The sequence below is a fragment of the Leptonychotes weddellii genome, chromosome 2, assembly GCF_054177405.1.
Source record: "Leptonychotes weddellii isolate Sample4059 chromosome 2, ASM5417740v2, whole genome shotgun sequence".
NCBI classification, from domain to species: Eukaryota; Metazoa; Chordata; class Mammalia; order Carnivora; family Phocidae; genus Leptonychotes; species Leptonychotes weddellii.
In genome coordinates, this window is record NC_138370.1 from 73,799,435 (window position 1) to 73,820,012 (window position 20,578).

Genomic DNA, 20,578 nt, shown 5'->3' on the forward strand with positions numbered 1-20,578 from the left:
AAAAAAAAAAAATTTAAAAAGTAAGTAGGATATAAGATTTATAAAGTGCTCAGAATATGGCAGCACATGGTAATTACTCAATTAAGATGTAATAAATGAATAAATACATTTTTAAAAATGTGATTAGAGATGAAAATATTGATCACCAATCTCTTCCGTGGTACCTGAATTAAAAAAAAAAAAAAGTTTTTTAGTAATCTCTACACCCAATGCGGGCCTTGCACTCACAACCCCAAGATCAAGAGTTGCATGCTCTTCTGACTGAGCCAGCCAGGCACCCCCATGCTACCTTAAATTTTATCAGCTCTGATTTTTTTTTTTTAGTAGTTCTTTTTAAGACCAAATTTCTCCATTTTCTTAATATTCTCCCTTTCTTTCTAATTAACATAAACCAGATTCTGCTCCAGACAGAGAATATAAAATACTATACAAACTTGATCTCTCAGGCTCTCCTGGAAATAAGGGAGGCCAAATGACATAGTTCTAGCCAATAATTGGTAGACAGTCTTTCAGTGGGGTTTTCCGGGGAAACTATGGATATGTGATTTTAAAAAAGATAGAGCATTTGGTACGTGCCTTTTACACCTCTCTCACCCTACTCTTTCTGCCTGGAATGGGATATAATGACTGGAGGTTCAGCAACCATCTCATGAGCATGAAGAAGGCCACACACAAGAATGGCAGAAGTCTACGTAAACCTGGAATCCTGCTGACAGGGTACCATCACACAGACTGCTGCCTCTGGTCTCCTTATAACATGAGAAAAATAAAACCTCACACCATATATAAAAACTTATTCAAAATGGATAAAAAAAAACTAAATTTAAGAGCTGAAACTATATAATTCTTAGAAGAAAACATAGGGATAAATATTTGTGACCACTGGGTTAGACAATGGTTTCTAAGATATGATATTTAAAGCATAAGCAATCAAAGAAAAAATAGATAAACTGGACTTCATCAAAATTAAAAATGTTTGTGTTTCAAAGAATATTATCAAGAAAGTAAAAGTCAACTCACAGAATGGGAGACAATACCTGTGAATAATAGCTGATAGGGGTGTACCATCCAGAATATTTAAGACCTCTTATAACTCAATAATAAAAGGACAAATAAACCAATTTAAAAACTGGCAAAGAATCTGAATAGACATTTCTCCAAAGAAAATATACAAATGGTCAATAAGCACATGACAAGAGGCTAAACATCATTAGCCATCAAGGAAATGCAAATCAAAAACAAATGAAATACCACTTTACACTCACACCAGGATGGCCATTAAAAAAACAATAAAGATGGACAGTAACAAGGGCTGGTGGAGATGTAGAAAAATTGGAATCTTCATACATTGCTGGTGGGGATGTAAAATAGTGCAGCCACTTTAGAAAACAGTTTGGCAGTTTCTCAAAAAGTTAATCAGACTATGACTTACCCACAAAAAGGAATAAAGTACTGATACATGCTACAACAAAGATGAACCTCCAAAATACACTAAATGAAAGAGGCCAGACATATATTCTATGGTTCTATTTATATAAAGTATCCAAAATACAGAAATCCATAGAGATAGAACACAGATTTGGTGGTTGCCAGGGCTGGGGGATGGGGAGACTTGAATGGGGGAGGGGCTTTACTTTGGCGTGACTGAAATATTTTAAAACTGGACAGAGGTATGGTTATACAACATTATGAATCTACTGAATGCCACTGAATTGTTTACTTTAAAATAGTTAATCTTATGTTATCTGAATTTCACTTCCATAAATTATTTAAAAAAGAAAAACAAACAGAGTTGCTACATGACCCAGTAATTCCACTCCCAGGTATGTACCTGACAGAACCGAAAAGATGTTCACACAAAAACTTGTACCCAAATGTTCATAGCAGCAGTATTCGTAATAGCTAAAAGGTAGAAACCAGGGGCACCTGGGTGGCTCAGTTGGTTAAGTGACTGCCTTCAGCTCAGGTCATGATCCTGGAGTCCCTGGATCGAGTCCCGCATTGGGTGCCCTGCTCAGCGGGGAGTCCGCTTCTCCCTCTGAACCTCCCCCTCTCATGCTCTCTCTCTGTCTCATTCTTTCTCTCTCAAATAAATAAACAAAATCGTTAAAAATAAATAAATAAATAAATTTTAAAAAAAGGTAGAAATCACCCAAATATCCATCAACTGATGAAGGAAGAAGCAAAATGTATGTCCTTATAATATTGTTCAGCCATAAAAAGGAATGAAGTACTGATACATGCCACAACATGGATGAATCTAGAAACATGATCTTAAGTGCAGGAAGCCAGACACCACAGGCCACATATTGTAAGATTCTATGTCTGTGAAATGTCCAAGATAGGCAAATCCTGAGACAGAAAGTAGACAGTGCCTGCCAGGGTTGAGGGAAGGGAAGGAATGGGGAATGACTGTTAAAATGGGCATGGGGTTTCTTTTCGGAGCTCTGGAATCAGAGAGTGATGAGAGTGAATATACTAAACCTTGTGAATATACTAAAAACCACTAAATTGTATATTTTAAAAGGGTAAATCTTTTTTTTTTTTTTTAAAGATTTTATTTATTTATTTGAGAGAGAGAGACACAGCGAGAGAGGGAACACAAGCAGGGGGAGTGGGAGAGGGAGAAGCAGGCTTCCCGCCGAGCAGGGAGCCCGATGCGGGGCTCGATCCCAGAACCCTGGGATCATGACCCGAGCCGAAGGCAGATGCTTAACGACTGAGCCACCCAGGCGCCCCTAAAAGGGTAAATCTTATGGTATATGAATTATATCTGTTTTTTAGAGTGACCCAAAAAAAGAAAGAAAAAAAACCCAACCCCACTCCAAACTGTATCCTTAACATTTAGAAAGATATTTGGGGAATAACTTGGATGACCTATATAAAAGCTGTCCAAAACACTGGAGCTGATCTTTTCTCTTTTAATAACATTTCGTGTAGCTCAGGTATTCAAAAACCATTTCATCAATGAAAAATGATTTATAATGTTTTAAGCAAAGAATATTTGTAAGTTAAAAACAAATAAATGAAAAGCACACGAGGAAATAATACCAAATAACCACGGTTGTCGTTAAGGCAATTTCCCCTTTTATTTCTACTTTTCTGTTTTCCATAACAACCAATCACTTTTTCTATAAAAACAAACTAAACTCTAAAAAAAATAATAATTACATAGAATTTAAACCTGCCTCAAAGAACTGTGAAAGTCCCCAATAACAGTGGTGATGATGAGGCTGTTTATCCCTAAGAAAACCGTTCATTCATTTGTTGTTTTAGGATGGGATGGACTCAACAATACTTGGTTTTCCATCAATCCTGTTCAGAACTATGCATTCTATCCTTATTAAGACTTGCAGGAAACAAGAGGTATGAAATAGTAAATTTTACACCATAAAGCCATAAAAGTAATTACTAAGTTAATGAGGCATTTACAAAGGATTATTTATTTAAAGATTTAATTATTTATTTGTCAGAGAGAGAGAGAGAGAGCACACAGGCAGGGGGGTAGCGGCAGAGGGAGAGGGAGAAGTAGACTCCCTACTGAGCAGGGAGCCTGATGTGGGACTCGATCCCAGGACCCTGGGATCATGACCTGAGCTGAAGGCAGACACTTAACCAACTGAGCCACCCAGGTGTCCCACAAAGGAGTATTTAAAAAGACGCTTCAAAATTTCACTGACGGAATTGCTGAAATAGTGAAGGCTCAGGCAAAGGCACACAGACATGCTGTCTGCAACCTTCAAGCCTGCATGAGACACTGAGGCTAGGGCAAGGGGACTGGGGATGAGCAGAGAGAAACTCAGCAAAGAAAGGACGGCACAGGAACATGGCTTTGGTTCAGTTAGGAAGTATTTTCAGAGCAGTTTTTCCCAATTTAACAATGTTTTATAAAAAAAAAAATGGTTAATACATGCTCCCATAGATATTACTCCCATTTTACACATTATAAGGACAACACAAAGTATACTTCAATAATATTTCACAAATCTCAACTTTAAATTCTAATACGAAGTTCCAACAAAGACGGCAACCTAGCTATTTGCTAAATCCCAACAGGAGATTCTTATTGTTGATGAAATCTCTTTTAGTAGTTTTATGACCAAAATGAAAAATGATCTGGCTAAACGGACTTAATACTGTTTTTGCTTGACTGAAAATGATAAAGGTATTAACCCAAATGATCAGCTATCAAATTTCCATTAGTTTCCCTTATTACCTCAATTCTGGATTTCCAGAGTAGCCTACCAATTGATCTCCTTGTTCCATACATTTGATATGTATCCCCTTAGCACTACCTAGTTTAGAAACTGAGCTACTCAGAGAAGTCCAAGGCATTACCAGACATGGATCCTGCTCTAAGTAAGGCTGAAAAAGACTTAATAGAAGAGGTAGAGACACCTACATAATACAGTGAGATAAGAGATCATTTAAAGGCTCAGGTAAGGTGCTGGAGGGTGTTTATAGAAGGAATACATAGAATGGAGAAGGAGGGATGGGATATTTTTGATAGACACACTGAGTTTAATAAGGAAAAATTACATGTGGTGAAATTTGAGCAGAGGGAATATTCCAGGCAGAGTGGGGCATGCAAGGGGAAACACAGGGATCGGCAAATAAGCAGCTAGACTATAGGGTACCCGAAGGAAATTAATGGGAAAAAAAGTTTAAAAAGCAATCTGGAGCAAGATGAAGGAAGTCCGACATTAATTTTTAAAAGCTGGAATTTTACAACATAATGGAGAAATACCCAGGGCATCTGAGGCAGGGGACATTAATCTCCCTAAAGTGGAACACTATAATCTGGCATTTTGGCAATAATGTACAAAACAGGCTCACTGAGTACTGGGCATGAGATGAGCTGAGTTGCTGCAACAGTTCACAGGGAGGTAAGAAAAGACCTGAACTAGGATTTTGAAGAAAGGATGGATGAGAGAATCATGCATGTAGAGAACCAGCTCGATTTAGGTACAAAAGAGAGGGACAAGGCCTCGAGGATAAGGAGGACGCCATCATGACAACCTGGGCGATGTGGGGAGAAACAGGAGAAGCAGATTTGCCAGGGAAGATGAACTCACTTCAGACATTCAAGGCGAAGGAGGGAATATCCAAATAGCCATGTCCAGAAGATAGTAGGAAATGCAGAGTAAGATGAGGAGAGAGGTGGGCTAAACAAAGATCTGGAAGTTATCTTCATGGACTGACAGCTGACATCAAGAGACTACCAAAGGAGAGAATGTAGATAGAAAACCAGGTCAAGGGGTAGACTGAGTCTCACTCTAGATTCATTCTCAACTGCTGCCACATTTATTTTCCTAAAACACTTGGACTTTTTACCAAGCATACAAAATGAAGCCTAGACTCTTTAGCTTTGTTTCTCAAACTCTTCACAAATGTTGCTACCAACGCCTTCAAATTCTTCCCACTTGCCACCTTTCCAAAGGAACCTCTGATCCTGCTGGAGTATCCTGCTAATGGTCCTCTTCAGAAAAGCCCTCTCAGCTCTGCCTTCCCTCTGTGAAACCTCACCTAGCACTCCAAGCACAAATGATTCCTCCATCCACATCCAAACAATAACTTGGCACTCATTCATCGCCTGATTTTAATGGTCATCTTTTTAGATATATAAATCTTCCCCCAATCTAGGACAACGATTCATCTATGCACTATAGCAGGGTCAGCAAACTTTTTCTGTAAAGGGTCAGAATAGTGAATATCTTAGGCTCTGTGGGCCTAACAGTGTCTGTCACAACTACTCAACTCTGCCACTGTAGCGCAAAAGCAAGCACAGTATGTGAACACAGGAGCATAGCTGTGTTTCAATACTTCATTTACAAACACTAAAATGTGAATTTCACATAATTTTCACCTGTCATGAAATCATATTCTTACGATTTCCCCCCCAATCATTTAAAGAAGTAAAAATCGGGCGCCTGGGTGGCTCAGTTGGTTAAGCGACTGCCTTCGGCTCAGGTCATGATCCTGGAGTCCCGGGATCGAGTCCCGCATCGGGCTCCCTGCTCGGCAGGGAGCCTGCTTCTCCCTCTGACCCTCCCCCCTCTCATGTGCTCTCTCTCTTTCTCTCTGTCTCAAATAAATAAATAAAATCTTTTAAAATAAATAAATAAATAAATAAATAATAAAGAAGTAAAAATCATTTGTAGCTTGCAGGCCATATAAAAACAGGCAGCAAGCCATATTCGGCCCTCAAGCGTGGTTTGCCAACCCCTATGATGTATCATAATTCGTTGTGACTAACAAAAATGTCATCTTTCCTGCAATTACTCATTAAATATTTGTTTTACCAATGGGGGAAGAGGTGTCCCAATTATGGTCCTTTAGTTAATATTAATATCTTTTATTTAACATGGCAAAATGTCATACCTCTACAATTGATAAGTAAGCAATCCCAATGTTCAAACAGAAACTGCTGACCCCTAATGAGAAGATGGATTAAATGCAACATGAGGCTTTAATTATTCTGTCGGTGTCTGCCATTGTAAAATGCTTGTATGAAAGGAATATAGCCAGTTATGATGGGGATACACATACAAGGAAGGAGCATAAGAATTAGGGTTGAGAGAATTTAAAAATCAAATGTGTTTTTATTTAAAGAATTCATTTTATAATTTTGTTCAACTTCCAAAATTCTGCAAACAAGATTTTCCTTTTTCAACCATACATATATAGTACTTAGGAACAGATGAACAAATATAGACTTTGCCACATTTCATAAAACATTTTAACTGATTCTGAAAGGGCACTGCCCTAAGACATGCTTTCTGAAAAACTTACAGTCCACAATTAAAAACATTTAACACAGGGCACCTGGGCGGCTCAAATGGTTAAGTGTCCAACTCTTGATTTTGGCTCAGGTCATGATCTTGGGGTGGTGGGAAAGAGCCCCGAGTTGGGCTCCCCGCTCAGTAGGGAGTCTGCTTGAGATTCTCTCCCTCTGCCCCACCCCCCACTCACGTGTGTGCACGTGAGCACGCATTCTCTCTCTCTAATAAATAAATCTTAAAAAAAATTTTAACATAATATCTCACTTTTACCAAACAAATAAAAATGTCCAGAATGTCATGTTGTTACTAAAGTAACATAAAGCTTTCCAGCTTTCACTTTAAGATGAAAAATGAAAAGACATGTCATTTCAGATGAGGCTAAAAATTTTCCAAAGAGAAAATACATATGGACATTTCAGCAGCACTTAAGATATATTACAGGTTAACAACAAAAAAGCAGAAGCAGGACATGGAATAAAGCTCTTCTATATTCATTTTTTTTAAAGATACTAAAAAAGTTTTTTTTTTTAAAGATTTTATTTATTTATTAGAGAGAGGGAGAGAGCAAGAGCGCATACTTGGTAGAAGGGGCAGAGGGAGAAGAAACAGCAGACTCCCCGATGAGCAGGGAGCCCGACTGGGGGAGGCTTGATTCCAGGACCCCAAGAACACCACCTAAGCTGAAATCAAGAGTCAGATGCCTAACTGGACTGAGCCACCCAGGCACCCCTAAAAATAGTTTTTAAAAAAAAATGTCCTGGGGCACCTGGGTCCTGAGATCGAGTTTCCCATCCAGCTCCTTGCTCAGCTCCTTGCTCAGCGGGGAGTCCCCTTGAGATTCTATCCCTCTCCCTCTGCCCCTCCCCCCACTCACTCACTCTCAAATAAATAAATAAATCTTAAAAAAAAAAAAGTCCAATATATAATGTATGGCTGTTTTGGAATGTCTTTGTTTCTTAAAACTTTGTGAAAAAAACAATGTCCAATATAGTCATGTCTTTTTCTACTACAGAAATCTCAGAATATTTGTTAGTCTTTTCAACCACAATAAAAACCTTTCAAGTCTTAAAAGTTGGAGGTACCAGTCAGGTGGCTCAGTCGGTTAGGCGTCTGCCTTTGGCTCAGGTCATGATCCCGGAGTCCTGGGATCGAGGCCCACATCAGGCTCCCTGCTCAGCGGGGGGCCTGCCTCTCCCTCTCCCTCTGTGTGCTCTCTCGCTCTCTCTCAAGTAAATAAATTTTTAGGAAAAAAAAAAAGTTGGAGGTACAAATCAATGGCTAAGGCCTTAGAAGAAAAAGAAACTCAGTATCCAGGTCTCTACCAATCAAACAGGTTAGGCTAAAGCTCAGAAGGAATAATCCCAGAAAAAAAATATTTTCTCCTTACTGCTCTCAATCAGAACAATGAACTCTGTGCTCCCAGATTCATCACATTTATGGTTCTGGTTTACTTATCACCTCCAGCACTTACCCCAGTAGTTAAGTAGTCAGCTTAGATACTGGACATGTTTTATATTTTTTCAATATAAGTATCTCTTAAATTTGCAACTGATTCATCTGAGATGTTCAAGTACAAATGGCAACCCATAAGTAGGTAAAGGAGGAAAATCCCAACTCCTCCTCTGCCTCCATTCCCTCTACTTATTTCTTTTTTTTATTTTTTTTTAAAGATTTTTTTTATTTTTTATTTATTTATTTGAGAGAGAGAGAATGAGAGAGAGCACATGAGAGGGGGGAGGGTCAGAGGGAGAAGCAGACTCCCTGCCGAGCAGGGAGCCTGGTGCGGGACTCGATCCAGGGACTCCAGGATCATGACCTGAGCCGAAGGCAGTCGCTTAACCAACTGAGCCACCCAGGTGCCCTACTTATTTCTTTAAAATCATGCTTTTAGGGTAATTTCTCTCACCTTCAGCTGTCTGCTTATGCCCTACTTTACCTCTACTTCACGCTTTGGGTGCACAGCCATAGAAATGATGGTGCCAAAGAGGGATAATGATGTTAAGCCACCAAGGAAGAAGAATCTTCTTAAGATTACCAATTATGAACCAGGTGCTTCATATATGTTCTCATGTAATCCTCTCATCTAATCTCATATGGTATTATCATCCCAACTTTTTCAGAAAAGAAAAAAGTCTCTGAAAGATTAAAGAACCTGCCTTAGGACTAGAGTAACCAACTACCCCAGTTCACCTGAGACTGAGGGGGTTCCTGGGATGTGGGAATTCCAGTTTTAAAACTAGGAAAGTCTTGGGCAAAATTGGTCACCCATCTAAGGACACACAGCCCATCCTTACCCTTTCGTAGGTTCAAACGTGAGCCAAGTCAGTTGGGCTCCAAAGCCCATGCACTTTCTCCCAGGACTCCTGCTTTTCCCAAACTAACCTCCTTCTCAAACCTCAGAAGCCCCTTTATTTCCCTCACCCTCAGGATTCTGGGCCTAACCTAATTCTGATGAAAAAGATTCAGTCTCTTCTTATTCTGTCTTTTCCTCTGTAATATATACAGATCTTTCTTAACTCCCTAATACAGAGTACCCAAGGGACCACCACTGGCAGCCTGAATGGAATGATAAGATTAAAATAAAAACTAAAAGGTAAAAGGGCCTATAGAAGGCTGATTTCTTTTCAACCCTATTTCTCCTTTACATCATTAGCATTTAAACCCCTTTGGGGATGGGGTGGGGGAGGACGGTGGTTGGAGAATTAAAAAATAAATTGTTCTTGCCTCAAGGATGTGAGGGTAGGAATGAAGAAATAAGTCTGCTTTTTCTCCCACAGGGGGACTGAGGTAAAGATGAACATCTTAATCTAAAGCAAAGAAGTAAACACTATAAGGAAGGCAGAGCTTTTCCTGGGGTCTGTATGTTTTAAGGGGTAGTATTAGCCAGTGGCTGCAGACTTAGTGGTGGTCTGGAATGAAGAGTGTGTCTAAGGTTTATACCAGCACAAGGTCTCACCTTGTCACCGATCCTCATTTTCCAATGTACCCATTCCAACCCCTCAGAACCCTAATCTTGGCCTTGGGCCTACTACCTTTTCCACTATAATTGAGTCCCTAGTCTCAGGAACCACCAATAAGAATTAAGAACTGGGATAGGGTGGCGCTAAGAATGTGCTTTCGGCAAACCAAGCAGGAACTATTCATGTATAGAATGTTTCTGCAGGAAAACAGATTTTTCTAAACAACTCAATGTCATACAGAAACTTCTGAAGCAAAACTGCATGCAAGAGAACACCTAACTACTTCCTCAGAGGCAATAAGGTTTTACTTCCACAGTATCAAGGGCAGTGCTCAGATAATTGTTTAATAAATGATATTTATTAAATGTTTTCCACGCTTGAGAAATTTCACTGTTTTTCCTTCGGCCTTACTTCACTGACTCCCAACACATAAGACACTGCCAATGAGTCCATGGATACCTTCTATACTCTGTGCTACTCAATGTGTGGTTGACGGACTAGTTCCATCTGCATCACCTGCGACCTCACCAAATTAGAATCTGCATTAAAAAAAAAAAAAAGTTGCCCGGGTAAATCGCGGGACATTAAAGTTTGTGGAGCACTGCCTTATAAGTTTGCTATATATAAATCCTTCCAATCCCCAGCTCCCATCTCTACATCAGCTTGAGAAAAGACGAAGCGCACACGTTGCACAGGGCCAGCGATTAACCTACGGTGGGGCTGGGACCTGTCATCCCAAGGCATCCTTCCTCCGTGACAGTCATTCCCACCCCCACCCACCCCCGCTCACCTTGATGCGCTCCCCATCTATCTCCACAGCACGTTCTCGGAAATCCACCCCAATAGTAGCCTCGGTGCGGTCGGGGAAACGGCCGGCGCAGAAGCGGTAGGTTAGGCACGTCTTGCCCACGTTGGAGTCACCGATCACGATTATCTTGAAGATACGGGAGCGAGCCGGAGGCAGAAATACTGAAGCCCCTGACACCGCACCGCTGGACGAGAAGCTTGCCTCGAGAGACGACTCCATCTCCGTTCTCCGGACCCGCCCCAAACTGAGGCGGAGAAAAGCAGACGAGGAAAGACTTGAGAGATTACGCCACCTCGAGCGAGCGCGCCCAGCCTGCCGGCTCGGCTGCGCAACGTCGCAGGAGCCACCGCCCTCCAGCCCAGCAGCGCGCGTGCGCACCTTCCCGCCCCCGCATCGCGCAGGTGCGGCGCCCACCAGCCGCGTCTCGCTGCTCCTCCCACCTAGCCCGCGGCTCCACCCCGCCGTCACTGCGGGCGGCAGCAGTCTACCTGGAAAGGCTTGACGGCCGCGGGGCCCGGCGGGGGCTTGACGGCGGGTGCGGAGGGCTAGCCCACCGAGCAGCCAAGCAGAGCGCCCCAGGCCCGGCACCCAGGCTGGCCCGGCCTCGCCACGTCCAAGGCTCCCGCCCTCCGGAGGAAGCCGCGCAATCACTCTGGGGGCGGGGAGAGAAAGACAGCTGAAAGGAAGGAGGTACCACCAGGCACTCTCTCGCGAGAGGGCCGAGGAGCCGCCTTAAACGGGGGCGTGTGCCTGGTGAGGGGCCGTAAGGTCTTCGGAAGGCTGGGATGTAGGGTTCGGCGCCGTTGTGGACGTTGGTGGGGGTTCCCCAGACTTGCAGGTGGAAGCGGGTTCTCTTGGCTTGCGGCCGGGGGCTGCGGAGTCGGCTGTGCCCCCTGCCTCCTCCGGGCCCTCTGGACCCCAGGAGCTGGGACAGCAACGAGGACTGGAGGAGGTGGGGCGTGAGGCGCCGCCGGAAGGCGCGGGACGCTGGTGGAGGCGAGCTCCGGGCCTTGCGGAGTTGGGCAGCCTTGGTCTTGGCAGGCTCTTGGTTGACAGTGAGCAGGTGGGAGGTCGAGGCCGCCTGCCGCCGTGGCACGGAGAATTTCCTGGGCGCCCCCTAGGCCATGTGAGGGTATCCGCGGGACTCTGGTGGTGCCCAGGGCTCGTCTGGCTGATGCCCCAGGCCCAAGTAGAGCAGATCACATGTGGGCCACTTAGGGGCATTGAACCGAGAGTTGTTACCAGACGGCCTCTCTTGGGAGAATAAAACCCGTTATGCCCTAGTTATGTCTTAATGCCTGGGTGACGATGGTGTAGCCGTTCAGTATTCCTGAGCGCACGCAGAAGTTGTCTTGGCACACTATTTAAGAAAAACATTAACAGACGAGACCACCCAACCTTAAAGAATCTTCTCTGGATTACCGTGAATTCTTCACGTGAAACCTACCATACATTAACTCACACAAAAGGTCCAAAATGTGCAAACTTTGTTTTTTTGTGAAAAGTTGTTTTGCAATAACAAGCCTGCATTCCTTTTTTCTGTTTGAGCAAATGGTTATGCTACTTGTAAAGTCAAGGGCTGTGGAGAGGAGGACATGGTAGGCTTTAAATAGAGTGAGGGGAACAGTAGAGCACTAAAAGTTCTAGGAAAGGAGATAAACTGCTTATTCCATTAGGTAAAATGAAAATGTAGTCAGAGGAAATTAATGGTAGAACCCGAGACTGCCCAGAATTAACACGAATTTGCGATAGCCTTAATATACAGTAACTTACGTTGCTGTAGAAAAACTATACAGCTACTAATATAGCAAGTTATGTTAGGGGAAAAAGTTTACTCACCTGGTTGAATGTGTATGCCAATTACATTTATTCCGTATCCTGTTAGAGAAACTAAAACATGGACTGGAAAATCCTAATTGTTTATCTGTGAGATTATTTCTATGAAGATTGATCATCCCGGATACTATTAGAGAGCCTTGGAATATATTCCTCTAATTTACTCTATCTATCCCATTCAAAGAAGCTGATGATTTAGGACAAAAACCAGTTGAAGAATTCAAAGCTCTGGATAATCAGGTAATTGCAAAGGATGAGTAAAAAAAGCATTAGCATCCTTGTACCCTAAGACCCTTTCTCTTGTGTAGTCTAGCATTTTCAGTTTAGCTCTTACTAAACTGTATCAGAAATTAATTTTCTTGTATGTTTATCCAAATCCTATTCATATGTCAAAAGTTTCACCTCTGTAAAGCTTTTCCTGATTACTTCAGTTCAGAATGTTCTTTGCTTTTTGGGGTATTGTTTATTGGTCTTTGAATACGATCTTCACTGTTTAAAGTTCATAATTATGTGTTGTGTCTTACCAGCCAGATTGTCAGCTCTTGACTACTGACGGAAAGCTCACTGTTTTTCAGCTAATGATGAATAAATGAAGTGAGAAAATTTCTTGCATAAAGTTTGTCAATTTGAACTCTTTACCGATTATACACATTTCAGCACTACTTAAATAGAAGAAATACTATAGACACTTGACACTGTTATGAAGAGTTTTGTGTTTTCAGCTTGCAGTTTGAGATAGACTCTGTGTGACTGAAGTATGTCACTCTTCTTAACTGAATAATCCCAGAACCTCCAGGTTTGATACTTGGAGATTCTGCTACTGGGAAGAGTGGATGGATTATGCAGCCCTGTTCTGAGAATTCATTTTGTCCTTGGAATCCTTCACTAGCTGTCACTACCACTTGACCTCAAAGTATCAGCATGTTAACTTTTTCTTAATACTTTGCAACATAGCTGAGAAGAGACTAAATTTGAACTTTTAGCAATACAACGTCAACTGGAACATTATAAATGGTTTAGGGTACTTATTTAGGTTTATAGATTTATAATTTATTTAGGGTATTTATTTAGATGTATATTTAAAAATACTTTAATAGAAAAAAACAATATTAGAAACACAAAATAAGGGTAATCTTATGTACAAAGTATAATTACTTATTTTCAGCCTTTTTTTTTTTTTTTTTTTGCTGCAGAGATGCCACTTCCCTGTGGCAGAGGCCATTTTTGAACAGATCTTACCATGGAATAGCTCTTAGGCAATTTCACTCATATGTTCAGGACTGAGCAGGGAGGACAAAGGAGAGTTCTCTTGCATGCCCAAATAAAGGTTTCTCAGTTTCAGCCCTGATGACATTTTGAGCCAGATAATTCTTTGTTGTGGGAAGCTGACCTGTGCATTGTAGGATGTTTAGCAGCATCCCTGGGTACCACCAAATATATGTCAGTAGTATTCCACTCCTAGTTTTAACAAACCCTCTGTAGACATTACCAAATGCCCCTGAGGGGAAAATCTGTGCCCTGTCCCTGCTCTCATTGAAAACCACTGGCCTATATCTGGACTCTTCTCACAATTCTGGTTACCTGTCCATCCCAGGTGATGGTAGGAGTGCTCCCTTAAAGAGAGCACTCTTAATTCCCCAGAGAAGTACAGCATTGGTCTTACTGGCCTCCACCAGATTAACATACCACTGTGTTTAATAGTAACCCCAAATATCATAAAAGAGATATTACAGTATAAATAGTAGAGTTTTATTTTGGTACCTAAACAGTAAATTACTGTCATTTTATAGGTTAGCTTACTGAGTTTTACAATTAAATCCAGAAATACAAAACAGATCAAAAAAGGAAAGAGCTGGTTCTTTGAAATGATCAATAAGTATGACAAAAATAGCAAAGATTTTTAAATCAGAGAAAAGATGTTAAGAATGAAAAAGGAGTTAAACTCAGATTCAAAGGGATTTTTTTTTTTTTTTAAGTAAGCTCTACACCCAGTGTGGGGCTTGAACTCACAACCCAGAAATCAAGAGTCACACGCTCTACTGACTAAGCCAGCCAGACGCCCCCAAAGGGAATTTTATTTTTATTTTTTTTTAAGATTTATTTATTTGAGAGAGAGAGCACCTGTGCGAGCACAAACAAGGGGAGGGGGAGGGACAGAGGGAGAAGCAGATTCCCAGCTGAGCAGGGATCTCAATATGATCCCAGGACCCTGGGGTCAGGACCTGAGCTGAGGACAGATGCTGAGGACAGAACTGACTGAGGCACCCAATATAAGAGAATATTATGTATAACTCCATGTATTCATAAAAATATTTTATTGAGCACCTACCACATGAAAAACAGGCACTATGTGAGTTGCTAAAGATACTATGGTTAACAGACCCAATTTGTGGAACTTGTTTAACAAATACCAGAGAAAAAGGGGGCTGGCACCTCTAGCCCCTGCATTGTTTGAGCTTCTACTGTGTATCTTACATTATATGTGTTGTAGTATGATATTATTTGAAGGTAAACTGGTAAGTTAAAGATTCATACGGTAAAACTTAGAACAACAGCTACAGTCATAAAACACAGAAGCATAGCTAAGCAGCCAACAGAGAAATTAAAATGGAATACTACAAATAAGTCCAAAAGAAGACAAGAGGAAAAAGAAACAAAATTAGATTGAACAGATAGAAAACAATATATCAAAAATTAATTATAAATGGTCTAAACACTGCAATTAAAAGGAAGGCATCATCAACATAAAAGACAGGTTCAAAGTAAAATGATGGAAAAAGATATGCAAACAATAAAGCTGGAATATCTACTAATGTTAGACAAAGTAGACTTCAGGAAAAGGAATTTGGCCTATCTTCAGGACGAGATAAAGAGGGACATTTCATAATATAAAAAGGTCAATTCATCAAGAAGAGAGAGCAACAAAGCTTAAAATTACATGAAGTAAAAACTGACAAAAGAGAAAAAAAATAGACAAATCCAAAATTATAGCCGAGATTTCAACATCACCTCGGTATTTGATGAACAAGTAGATTTTTTTAAAAGATTTTATTTGACAGAGATAGCAAGAGAGGGAACACAAGCAGGGGGAGTGGGAGAGGGAGAAGCAGGCTTCCTGTGGAGCAGGGAGCCCTATTTGGGGCTGGGACCATGACCTGAGCCGAAGGCAGACACTTAACAACTGAGCCACCCAGGTGCCCCGAACAAGTAGATTTTTAAAATGTGTAATGATAAAGAGGACTTTAACAATATTATCAACCCACCTAACCTAATATACAGAGAAAATTACATCAAACAGTGGCAGAATACACATTTCTTTCCTTTTTTTTTTTTTTTAAAGATTTATTTATTTGAGAGAGAATGAGAGAGCACATGAGAGGGGGGAGGGTCAGAGGGACTCCAGGATCATGACCTGAGCCGAAGGCAGTCGCTTAACCAACTGAGCCACCCAGGCGCCCAATGCACATGGAACATTCACCAAGATAAACCACAAACTGGGAGATTTTTTTTCCTTTTAATTCTTTTTTTTTTTAAGATTTTATTTATTTGTTTGATAGAGAGCAAGACAGCAAGAGAGGGAACACAAGCAGGGGGAGTGGGAGAGGGAGAAGCAGGCCTCCTGCCGAGCAGGGAGCCCGATGCGGGGCTCGATCCCAGAACGTGGGATCATGACCTGAGCCGAAGGCAGACGCTTAACAACTGAGCCACCCAGGCACCCCTTAATTCTCAATTTAAAAACAACTGAAAATTGTATAATTCAAGGTCCAGTCAGGAAATAGAAACCACATAGTAAGTTGGCTGTGTAATGTTTAATATAAACAATTATTAACTATGATGGGATTGCAGGAACAAGGGATTAGCTGGTACAAAGTAAAGAGAACTCTAAATATTATAGGGATATCAGATACAAGAAGTAGTTACTACTAAGTGGAGATAGACTCCCCACAGCAACCCCCCTACACACACCCTGCCCCCAGCTCCAGGCTGAGATCTAGACCTTGTTACAGAGGGCAAGGCCCTGGCTTAGTGACTGGTAAAGAATTTGCTGTGGTACTGTGCCAGTGAAACATGATGGTAATCCACCCTTTGGAACTTGCTGAAAGTCCACCCTTTAGGGTGCCAGAGAAAGCTGTTCAGGGGTAGGTACCTTGCAGATGCCACTTTGCTACAAAACAGTCTGAAGGTGGATCTGGGGAAGCCGCTGTGTGCTGGAGAAATTGCCCATACCAGGAGCCTGGTGCCAGGGAAACCCCTTGCACTGCAGGAGCCGGGCACTAGGAAGCCAGCTGCAGGTACCTCAGGAGCCAGGCAAAGGAAAAGTTGTAGGCAGTGCAGGATAGGGGGTGCTAGAGAAGCTATGTGCTGGCAAGTGCCAGCCAAGAAAGCAAGAACTAGGAAGGAAAATTCTTTTCAGCATCCTCTACTGACAGAGCTTAACACTGTGCCAGCTGGCAAAGGAAAAATATTTAAAGAGCTTAGTTCCAGTTTTAGGACAAACAGTGAATCTAGGAGATAGAACAATTCTTAATAAAAGCTTAGAGGAGAAAAATGTGTCATCATCTCTACAGATGCTAAAAAGGTATTTGATATAAAATTTAACATCCATGTCTAATTTAAAAACCCTTGGTAAAGTAGAAATAGAAGGATAGTAATAAAGGATATCAAACATTTTCTTCTAGAAGTATGGCTGGTAAGGTTTTTTGAGGAACCCTGCTGCCAAACAGCTATAATCTGCATGAGACATGCTCTACAGGACATTATTGGTCCCCAAGAGACTGAGAAAGTCCTAAGGAATCCCCACTACCATCCCATACACACAAACCCTTGGCCCAGGCTGATCAGCAAGCAGACAGGAGGACATGTGTCTATAGCAGTTGCAATCCAGATACAGAACCCTAGAGTAGCTGCCAAGTTGAAAAGCCATACATAGGATTTCCCCACCCTCCCATAAAGAACTGAATGAATATGAAGTCTGTGTTGCTCCCTGGCTACAAGCAGAAACAGAAGCAAAACCTCTCTGGAAGAAAACATCCCCAATTTAGGTCAAGAGGACTTTAAAAATTAAGGTCAAGCAATGAGCTCACAAAGACAGATACAGAGTATAGAAAATCTATGCTCCAAATGTTGCAAAAAAAAGTACAAGATGTAGAGACGCCTGGGTGGCTCAGTCTGTTAAGCATCTGCCTTCGGCTCAGGTCATGATCCCAGGGTCCTGGGATTGAGTCGACATGGGGCTCCTTGCTCAGCGGGAAGCCTGCTTCTCCCTCTGCCTGCCGCTCCCCCTGCTTGTGCTCTCTGACAAATAAATAAAATCTTTTAAAAAAAAAAGTACAAGATGTAATCACAAAGATGAACAAGAGATGACCAAGAAAGAACAGGCAGATTGGGAGGCAGGTGAGACTTTCTAGACATGGAAAATACAATTATTGGAATTACAAAACTCAGTGGAAAGGTTAAAGAATAAATCAGATACAGATGAAGAGAGAATGAGAAGATATATGTGAAGAAATTATCTAGAATATACTAGAGAAAGACAAGGAACTAAAAATATGGAAAAGATATTAAAAGATGGAGGCTAGGGGGTACCTGAGTGGCAGAGTCAGTTCAACGTCCAACTCGGTTTTGGCTCAGCTCATGATCTCGGTCACGAGGTGGACCCCCGTGTCAGGCTCCATGGTCAGTGCAGAGTCTACTTAGGACTCTCTCTCCCTCTCCCTCTGCCCCTGCCCCCCACCTTGCTCACTCTCTCAAATAAACTTTTTTTTCAAGATTTTATTTATTTATTAGAGAGAGAGAACAAGCATGAGCAGCGGGGAGGGACAGAGGGGAGAGGACAAAGCAGACTCCCCACCAAGCAAGGAGCCCAATATGGGGCTTGATCCCAGGACCCCAAGATAATGACCTGAGCCTAGGCAGTTGCTTAATCGACTGAGCCACCCAGGCATCCCTCAAATAAATAATCTTTAAAAACAAAACAAAAAAAAGATGGAGGCTAGGATGAGAGAGTCTATCACATAATTGGAATCAAAGGAGGACAGAATAAAAGAGAAGCAATATTTTTCAACATTTTGCAAAACTTTAAACATAAAGTGGAACAAATTTTACAGCAAACATTCATATCCACCACTGAGATCCTAGAATTAACATTTTATTTCATACGCCATATCATTTATCCATTCTCGTACCCATCCATCAATGCATCATATTTTTTGATGCATTTCAGAGTATATTGCAGGCATCACCCTTAAGATGTTTATCATTAACTAGTGTCCAATATTGTTTTATAGGGTTTTTTCCTCCTAGGTAAAATTTATGCACAAATCTTAAATGCATCATTCACTGAGCTTTTACAAGTGCATATACTGGTGTAACATAAACTCCTATCAAAAAATACAACATATGGGGCACCTATAGTTGGCTACTATAGTTTTCAATTCTAAAATAACCATTTGGTTTTCATTATGTTTTTCATATCTTTGCTGATACTTTATATTTTTTCATTGGTTTCAAAAGTGCTTTTGACTGCTTATAAGAGAATTTTTAAAAAAGATTTTATTTATTTATTAGACAGCACGAGTTGGGGTGTGGCAGAGGGATAAGCAGACTCCCTGCTAAGTGAGGAGTCCAGTACAGGGGCTCAATGCGGGGTTCAATCTCAGGACCCTGAGGTCATGACCTAAGCCAAAGTCAGACGAGCTTAACCAACTGAGCCACCCAGGCACCCCACTTGTAAGAGAATTTTTATAATAGTCAAGAACTTTGAAGGGCCTGAGGTTTTACCTTACTTGCAAATTAATGTTAGGCTGCCCATAGTTTCATAGACAGTGGCAGGAGACTCCTGGGTCAGAAACAAAAAACAACCTATTACCCACAGCAGTAGCAGGAAACAAAGTATCAGCATTTATGCCAGTTTCCTGAGTCCCAGTTTCCACAGAGTGATGCCTTGAGGACAAGGTGGATACCTGTGCATGAAGTGAGTTGCATTACAAGAGAGGAACTCTATGGGAAACTCCCCTAATAAGGGGCTAGCAAACCTATCCAACTGTGCCCTGGAGAGAGACATGATTTTTTTTATCCTGGACAGCAGACAAACCTACTTTTATCCTCAGAGGAAGATGTCTGTTTTTCAAGGATGTTTGCTATACAAGCATCCCTGAAAAGACAGTTCAAGATAAAAGCTGTTAATGCCTTTGCCCAAAAAGACATGTGGAAATACAAGAGATCAATGGAGAATTACCTCCCAACAAGTAACTGCTTTAAGGCTTTTCTCACATAATTCCATCATCTCTGTTCTCTCAATGTTGGCATCTTTTTTTTTCCCCATGTAAATTGAAAATTTCCTGGTTCTTAGTATGCTTAACAATTGTGGATTGTATCCTGGACATTTTGAATATTCTGTTTTGAGATTCTAGGTCTTGTTTAAATTCTATTGAGAATGCTGATGTTTTTGTTTTAGCAGGCAATCAACCTGGGTAGGTTTAGAGTAGCCTCCTGTGGGCAGGAAAGGGCATAGTAATATAAGTATCTAGCAAAAAAATCCCAATGTTTATTACATTCCAGGATAATAAGCCTACAGATGCCTTTCTCCTCTCCTCTAGAGGAAATTTTCTTGCATTTCAAGATAATGAGTAATCTCTCCTAAGGGGGGGAATGATCCAGTAACCAGCAGCCTTGATAAAAGCTTAGACTCCTAAATTCAGATTATTCTCCTGTGATGCAACCCACTGCACATACATCTGGCCCTCATCCTGTCCACCCGTGGGAACTGAGACGTGAGGAACTGACTGATCGAGGTCCTGCTTCTCCCTCTCCCTCTGCTGCTCCCCCCTGCTTGCATTCCTTCTCTCTCTCTAATAAATAAATAAATCTAAAAAAAAAAAAAAGAGTACTGTGGAGGAAGCCATGTTTTCAGGAGATGGCTAGGTTTTTGGTTAGAGTAAGAAGATAAAGGGAATGTTTAGAAAAACTGTTAAAGATATAGGGCATTTGACTGATCTCAACACAACAGAAGAATCAAGTAGATTAGAAGAAATGGGAAGTTAGGCTATATTAGAGCAAGGCATTTTTGGGGTTAAGAATCTGTAAATGGACTTGACCTGTAAAAAGGCAAATAGGCATATGAGATATGATGTGGTTATTTATAATTTTTTTAAAGGAAGGTCTAATTATAGCTTATTGAGATTGTTCTTTAA

At 41.3% G+C, this 20,578-nt stretch overlaps 2 protein-coding genes and 1 long non-coding RNA gene across 3 annotated transcripts in view; 2 read left to right on the forward strand and 1 right to left on the reverse strand.

The window, feature by feature from the left end:
* RAB33B (RAB33B, member RAS oncogene family) overlaps nt 1-11,174 on the reverse strand; it is a 14,436-nt gene extending 3,262 nt beyond the window's left edge. Inside the window, exons 1-2 of the mRNA XM_031033316.2 lie at nt 11,039-11,174; nt 10,533-10,794 (exon numbers count right to left, since the gene is read on the reverse strand). Of these exons, the coding sequence (XP_030889176.1) occupies nt 10,533-10,769 (237 nt within the window). The 5' untranslated portion in view covers nt 10,770-10,794; nt 11,039-11,174. The remainder of the gene's footprint in view (nt 1-10,532; nt 10,795-11,038) is intronic.
* Nucleotides 1-20,578, forward strand: part of SETD7 (SET domain containing 7, histone lysine methyltransferase) — a 270,085-nt gene that overhangs the window by 78,908 nt on the left and 170,599 nt on the right. The window lies entirely within an intron of this gene.
* The window catches only part of LOC145720116 (uncharacterized), a 27,346-nt gene continuing 17,933 nt past the window's right edge, over nt 11,166-20,578 (forward strand). Inside the window, exons 1-2 of the long non-coding RNA XR_014142862.1 lie at nt 11,166-11,303; nt 12,436-12,626. This is a non-coding gene — a long non-coding RNA (uncharacterized LOC145720116). The remainder of the gene's footprint in view (nt 11,304-12,435; nt 12,627-20,578) is intronic.